Source organism: Octopus bimaculoides, chromosome 22 (assembly GCF_046866305.1).
Source record: "Octopus bimaculoides isolate indiv1 chromosome 22, ASM4686630v1, whole genome shotgun sequence".
Classification (NCBI taxonomy): domain Eukaryota; kingdom Metazoa; phylum Mollusca; class Cephalopoda; order Octopoda; family Octopodidae; genus Octopus; species Octopus bimaculoides.
In genome coordinates this window covers 21,048,788-21,057,006 of record NC_142949.1, presented here as the reverse complement: position 1 = coordinate 21,057,006, position 8,219 = coordinate 21,048,788, and the positions used below count along the sequence as shown (strand labels likewise).

General features: G+C 36.1%; 1 protein-coding gene across 1 annotated transcript; it reads right to left on the bottom strand.

Moving 5' to 3' along the window:
- Positions 1-205: 205 nt before the first annotated feature.
- LOC106867313 (cAMP-dependent protein kinase type II regulatory subunit) lies at positions 206-7,948 on the bottom strand. The gene has a single exon (XM_052975696.2). The coding sequence runs from the start codon at positions 3,450-3,452 to the stop codon at positions 2,334-2,336; it is 1,119 nt and encodes a 372-aa protein (XP_052831656.1). The 5' UTR covers positions 3,453-7,948; the 3' UTR covers positions 206-2,333.
- Positions 7,949-8,219: the final 271 nt, after the last annotated feature.

Sequence of the window (8,219 nt, the reverse complement as noted above, 5' to 3'; positions counted from 1 at the left end):
TTAAAATTCCATACATATCTGCTAAGTTATCTATATTTAATATCTAAATAAATCTTCATGTAGCTTTGACAATGGTCTGTACTGAAAGGCAAAGCTAAACTGATGTACTGATGTAAGTGCTCTCTCTCTTTCTACATACATACATAATATTATATATATATATACATACATGCACACAGAGAAAAGGAGCTGAAAATAAGATTACTGTCTTTAAGAAGGTTTATTTACATTTTCTTCTTTATTTCACCAGTTTCACAATTTCATGATTTAAAAAGTGGTGTCAGATGGAGAACTTGGTTCTATACAATATATTTCAACTATATATATATATACATACATACATATTATATATAAATATATATATATGTGTGTGTGTATGTATGTATATAAATATATATATTGAGGCACACACACAAATAAAAATATTTAAATATATGACACACATAGATACATGTGTATATATAGATGCATTTATGCACACATGCACATATACATCTTAGTGTATACTAAATTGCATAAATACATTCATTTAAACACACATACCTGTATGTGTGTGTGTGTGTGAGAGAGAGAGAGAGAGAGAAAGAGAGTAATAGTTTGGAGCAGATTTGAACATAGAAATCGTGACAAACATTATCTGATATAGAAGTGAAGTTTCTGGGCAGAATAGATAGATGTATTTATTGTACCAACATTTGGCATTTAAGTGGTCATATTATATTGTGGTATTATTTTGATGGAAATTGCATCATGTGTGTGTTTGTGACCTGCTGATCTGTGTGAGAATTAGGTGATCGGTAAATGTGCCACAGAAATAGTCAAGAACTTCTGAACTCAGTCATTCAGCAGATGTCAATTTCCTCAAATAACTGGGCTTTTGGTCGCTTACACAGAGTGAAATAGATGTGAAAGGTTTATCAAGAGTGTATGTGTGTACACACACACACACACATACATATATACATTTATTATGTATATACAAATTTGTGAGAATCATAGCAGCAACTATAGTGTTTGCGTGCGTGCAGCCCCAGTAGCACCAACATGAATAGCATCAACTGCAGCAATAATGCATAACAACAACAACAACAACAACAATAAGAAGGCATTGTTTTAAAAGAAGGTGCTTGTTTAGATAAATGTGTGATGGCTGTAGTGAAGTGTTGGACGTTGTCGAGGGTGGAGTGTGTACCACAGACCAGAAAAATAAGGGGGCACCCTTGATTGCGATTGAAAAGGGGAAAATGATACATTTCAAAACAAAGCATAAAAAAATACCTTTTTAGAATTTAAATATTTCCTTTTAATATATTTTTCCTTTTCTTTTCCTGTTTATCATTTTTTTTGTATTATTTTCATATTTTTTTTCAATATTTATCGTTTCATTCAACAACAATTCAAAACACAAAATAAACAGAAATATAACAAATATTATATATATATATATACTCTCTGTAATAGTAGTAGTTTTTGTTATTTTCTATATATATGTAAATATACATACGTGGGTGTATATATATATTTGTTTTTTTTATCTATTTTTGTTGTTTATATTTTGCCATTCTTAGCATGTGTGTATGCGAGTGCATATATATATATATATATATATATATATATATATATACACACACACACTGTGTATTAACTATTTCATGTGTGTATGTATGCACATATATACGCATGCATATACATACGTTGTCGCTATATCACAATTTCACATTGAAGTTCATTCTTGTCTTTTACACTATATAGTGTGTGTACGTAGAATGTGTGTGTGTATGCATGTAAATGTTGCGTGCATATGGTAGCTTTTGGGTGTGTGAGGTGTTTGTGTGTGTAAAATGCTTTTATTAAATACATCACTTGAAATAATATATCACATAGACGGACGTGTGCGTGTGTGTATATGTTTGGAATTGTATGAATTTGTGTGTGCGCGTGTGTATGTTTTGTAAATATGTGAGCACAACTATACATAATTATATATATTGTATGTGTGTGTGCGTGTATATATATATATATATATATATATATATATATATACATGCATATATATATATATATATATATATATACATGCATATATATATATATATATATATATATATATATATATATATATATATATATATACATACATATATATATTCACATATAATTACATATATTGGAAAAATCACATGGAACATTGTGTGCTGTGTAAAGGTATGCAATCTATACATTGTGTCTGAGTGTGTGTGTGTGTGTGTGTATATATATTTATATATACTTACATTGTGTATAAATATATGCAATGCATGTGTGTGTGTGTGTTTATATATGAATCGTACATATCACTTCGTCTGTTCCGTGTACTGTTTATAAAGTTCGCTATTTCTTTTCATGATATCCAAACACGACCCTAACAACCGTTCAAAAGAGTCTCTTTGTAAAAATGCCACCTGTATGTCACCCACTGCGTATACGTTGGCTGACCGTGGTTTATTTTCTATAAGAGCCAGTTCTCCGAAATACGATCCTTTGCACAATCGACCCACCTCCTCTACTTCTCCTTCTGGGTCGTCTGGTTTATGGCAAATGGTGACCCTTATCTCACCCCTTTCCACAAAATACATACCGTCAGCTCCGTCACCCTGCTTGATGATCTGGGTTTGGTCCGAGTAGTTTTGCGAGACCAGTGCATCGGCCAAACTCATTCTTTCGTACTGGTCGAGCGATTTCAAAATGGGTACATTTTCCAGGAAATCCTCGTACATTTTGCGTTTATTGCAAGCTCTTTTCAGAACGATTCGCCGAAATGAATTTCGGTCCATCGCCCATAACATGCCCCCTTCCGACACAACAGTAACGGTCGCCGATCGCGGCTTGTTATACAAAAGTGCTAACTCACCGAAACTGCCCGTATCTACGAACTGGTGGACTTTCCTGGTAGTTCCGTTAGTTTCCACAAATACATCGTAAATTCCGCTGTCTATCACATAAAAATTATCTCCATCATCTCCTTGGGAGATCACTTCTTCCCCAGCACTCACCTTTTTCCCGAACATTGCATCAAGAACTTCCTGCATTTGGTCGGAATCTAAAGATCGGAATATTAAAATGCCGCTAACAGCTTCTGTCAGACGTCGACGTTGTTCGTCCGTTTTCGGGTGGACGACTTTCTCATCATCGTCATCAGCTTCGGGGTCATACTTTTCGGCTGAAACAGAATGTCGACGTGCAGCTCGATTCGAGAAATTGGTTTTAGGTTTCATCGATGATGGTTCTGGTTCTCCAGCTTCGCCCTCATCCACCATGATGTACATGGGGACCGTCTTAGGCTTCCGATTTTCTCGCACCCTCGTGAAATAGTCTATTGCGAAGTCGTAGATGTCAGCCGGCCTCTCTCGTAGAACTGCTACAGTGAAATCTCTCAGCATATCACCAAGACCCTCCGGGATTTCAAAGCTCATGACTTTTGTTTTGGGTTTTTTTTTGTAGCGGAGGAAAAAAATTTATTTTCTATCAAACAAAAAAATTATATTTTTTACGTATTTGTGAAAGTGAGAACAGAACAAAAAAAAAAAAAATGAATATTCTTCGAATTTTTTTTCTCTCAAAAATACCCGATTCTCTAGTTGTAATTATAATAATTATGATAATCTTTTTGTTGTTGAATATTATGGATAATAATGATAATGTTATTTTTTGTTATTGTTGGTGGTGATTGCAGTAATAGCGGTAATAGTAGCACTAGTGGTAGTAGTAAATTGCAGTGGTGAAAATGGTTGGAATGATAATAGTGTTGGTGGTGGTTGTAAGACTTATTGTAGTGTTTGATTGTAATAGTACTAGTAGTAGTAGTTGTTGTTGTTGCTATAGTCGTAGTGGTTAGTAAGAAAATGTATTTTGTAGCTGTTATACTACTATTGCTAATAATAATAACAGTTTTCGTTGTTAATTTTAAGCTGGTGTTGGTGATGATGATGATGATGATGGTAAAGTTGTGTAAGTTGTTAAGCTGTAATTAATTTGTGATTAATCCAAAAAGCAAAGAAAAACGCCTTGTATATTACTGGTATACATTTATACACCCATGTGTGTGTCGATGTATATAATATCAGTGCATAGAGTACTCCAGTGTTAGCATCTCCACAACTTTAAGGTAACAACTTCTCCACAAAACGGTTCTAATACTGTTTGGAAACGGAGCTTCCTCATCAGCCTCCTCCACTTTGGTTCGACTTCTTCGCCATATACAGTTATTGTTGTTGTTGATTCCACAGTTTAATTTTTTTTTTTCCACCTTTTTTTTGGTTCTTTTGCTGGAGTTTCTTTCCGCCAACCGAGTAATATAAATTGCAACAGCAGCAACAAAAATAAGTTTCTCCGAAAGTATAATTAAATAATAAAAAAAAAAAAACAGAAACAAAACGAAAATGTAATAAACGAAAAAAAAAATGAAGATAAGAGAAACGGAAGAGGGGGGGAGAAAAAGCCCCACGAACTTGTCTCTTCGACAAACGTGTGTATTATATTGAAATAACGTGGTGGTTCCTGCTTGTCACTGCTGCTGCTGCTGCCTGTCAGTATTGTTAATGTTAGTAGTAGTAGTAGTAGTTGTAGTAGCAGTGGTAGTGGTTAAAGCAGCCGAAGTCACTGTAGTAGTATGTTGTTGTCGTCACTGGAGGAATTGTGTTCTTGCGGTTGTTGTTGTCGATGCTGGCATTTAACTGATTATTCCTGTTGTTGTTGTTCTACTTTCCTCCACTCAACTTGTTTCTCGGAAGCAAAATTCCTTTTCCCTTTCTGCATTTCGTTTTAAAATTTCTTTTTTCCTTCCTTTCTCATTCAAACTGTATTTTTCCTTTCTTTCATTCCTAATTCATTCTATCGCTCTCTTATTTTCCCATTCTTTCTTCATTCCTTCCTCGTTTATCTTTACTGCTGTTTTCTTATTCTTTTCTTTATTTTTTCCCCTTCTTTCTCCAGTCAGTCCATAAACATATTACATATAACATTTGTTAAAACTTGTCTCTCTCATATCCTCCTCGTTTGTGCACCTTGCTTTCTTTATGTATACATGTATGTATGTCACTCTTTTCTCCTCCTCTTTTTCAACTTTCGCGTGTGTTTGTTGGACAAAAACTTAAATCCAAGTAATCAGATTCCGCAGGATGGATCGATTTTAAGGGAATCCGTCCAAATATTTCTCTCTAAACGCAGGATCCATACTGTTTTTCCACGATTTAGTTTCGTCGCTTTTTCCCTTCTTTTTCTTCACATTCTACTCACTTTCTAGCTCTCTCTCTCACTCAACAGTAGCTTGATTAAAATGTCTATTTATCAGGCGCGTGTGTATGTGATTAAACTGGGAAAATGTGAATGAAAGAGCGGCGAACGACTATGAAAGAAAGTGTTACAATGAAAGAGAAAAAGTGTGTGAAGAACTTCGATGATGTGTGTGTGTGTTCACATTCTCTCTCCCTCCTCTCTCTCTTTCGCTCTCCACAAACACAAAGACAGATTGGTCTATAAACGTACCTGGGGAAATTTGTGTTTAGTTGGTACACGTCACATAACTATACACCCATGCACAAAATGCACACACAAAGCTGCAGTTAAAGGTGGAGGTTTTTTTTTCTGTGTTACTGCCTTGACGACGACAGTTGTCCGTCGTTTAAAGTTGTGAGATGTGAGAAGAAATTCAGGTCCTTGCCTTGAAAAGTGCCAACGAGAGAACAGTTTCTATATGTAGATATACACACATTGCACACACATATATACATATATATATATACGCATAAGGGTATAAGCAAAACATATATGTATATAGGTATACACATATACATTAAATATATGTCATATATATTTTATACATGTGTGTGTTGCTTTTCTCTACAACATGCGCGCGCTTCTCAGAGTCAACCAGTCAAACGGTCTTTCTCGTTCCGTTGCCATCTCTCGCTATTCATCCGCCTCTTTTCTGTATTATACACACCATCTGATATATATACTGCTGGATGTATGGAGCTATAATGGATATCGCTTATTATAATCAGAGGTAATGCAATTAGCTATTGCTTGTTGCTATCAAAACGAGTGGGTCCCAATACGCCTAATATATTGTAATATCGTTTACTTAATGTTATCATTCGATTACTGATGTAATAACGATATCAGACTAACTTTGCTGTTTGAAGAAGAGCAGAACGGATTACTGAAGTTTTTGACCCAGGAGGGGAATCATTATTATAACCTGAAAAGAAGAAAATATACCAAATCACAGCAAAAACTTTCTGAATTTTCTGAATAACGGTTTTTGCTGTTGTGTGTATATACGCATGTCTGTATGTGTGTGTTTTAACATACACATTTTTGTACATGTATGCGTGTATGTATGCGTCGACTTATCTTCTCAACCTTTCGGGGTCGATAAAATAAAGTTCCAGTTTTGTTGTCTCTGGATGTAATCGACTTGCCCCTTTAAAGTTGCTGGCTTTGTACCCCAAATTTAGAGATAACTATTTTTATTAGGCCGGGGAATTGATAGAATCTAGAGATATCTTTTCCTTTCTGAGTTCAAATCCTGTCGAGTTTGCTTTCCTCATTTCTGGGCAGGGTAGTCTTAAGGCATAAACAAACAGGACGTATGCTTTGGATTGACACAGCACTAGGGGCTGGATCTATCTATTAAAAGACTGGGCTCCCCGGGGTATGGTTTGATTCAGTGGTTTATGATATTGTTAAGACGGTTCTGTCTCTGGGGTCGATAAAATTTAATTAATAAAACTCCACCACCTGAAATTTCTGGTCTTGTACCTATACTAAACATTATAATTAATATACTAATTATAATGTTAATTAAAAAAAAAAAAAAGCTGAAGTTTTAGTAGCGTTAAAAGTGAGGAAGTGAAAAAGCGCGCGAGTGTTGAGAGAAGGAAGAGGAGAAATAGAAGAGTGAAAGGTAGAGAGAAGTAAAGTGAGTGAGTGAGTGAATGAAGTGGAGGTTGTCTTTACAGCGTACCAAGTACTGAGAACAAGGAAAACCTTATTAACAACATAGCAGCAGCTGTTATAGTTGTAATAATGGAAGTAGTAGTGGGAGTAGTTACAATAGTCAAGGTAGCTGTAGTGGTGGGGGGTTATGAGGTTAGGTATGAGAAATGTAGAGCGTTGTTGTTTAGCACCAGGTCAGCTGATCAGGCAGATCCAGTATAACTCACAACTACACCAACCGTGACCTCACGTTTCGTTAAATGTTAATTGAAACTACATTATAGAACAGATTTTATATGCTAACGTTTTGCCAATCCCAGGTCAGATCCAGCCGTGACGATCACCTCCGATTTGGCTATCTACGAGATTAATTGACGTGTCTTTTTTTTTTCAACCCAGTAAGATAGTAGGATGTCATTTGAAGAAGATTCGGCTATTGTTTCTAGCAGGTCGGACGACCATGTAGCTTTCCCCTCAGTTGGCTCATGAAGCTTCCTGGTAATAGTAATAGTAGTAGTGGTGGTGGTAGTGGTGGTGGTAGTGGTGGTGGTAATTTTCTTATGCGTGACGCCTCACACTTTGCATAACGAGAACAACAATAATAATAATTTATTCTTCTCTAGACAGAGGGCCTGAAACTTTAGGGTAAGCAGTTTACATCGATGCCAGTGCCCAACTGCTACTTATTTAATCGACTCCCTAAAAGACGAAAGACAAAGTCGACTTGGCGGAATTTGAACGTAAAGACGGACCGCTAAACATTTTGCCCGGCGTGCTAACGATTCTACCAGCACCCCGCTTTAAAGAAAAAAAGAAACAAAAGAAAAAAAGAAACACAAACGGTTTGCTCGTATGTTCAATGTCCAATGTACCCCCTACCTCCATCGCCACCGCCGCCGCCGCCGCCGCCGCCACTACAACTAGCGCTGCTGTTGTATGTATTGCCCTGTTGCTAATATGAAAAGCGCTGAAGGCAGGCGGCGGTGACAACGCTACTCGTTTATCATGTGTAAAGCTTTGAATTTGTAGGGAGGACTGACAACCTGCGTATATATATATATATATATATATTTATATATACATATATGCAAATAAACATACATGCAGGCAGGCATACATTCATGTGTACGTTCGTATTTATTACACATGCGCGCACACATTCCAGCAGTGTAGAGATTTGTATGTATATGATGTGTACCTGTGGAACCTATATACGGCAGATAACAAGTGAGAGAGTGAGA

Bases quoted from the DNA above. Each gene is read 5' to 3' on its own strand.
- LOC106867313 (XM_052975696.2), bottom strand. From the start codon at position 3,452: ATGAGCTTTGAAATCCCGGAGGGTCTTGGTGATATGCTGAGAGATTTC.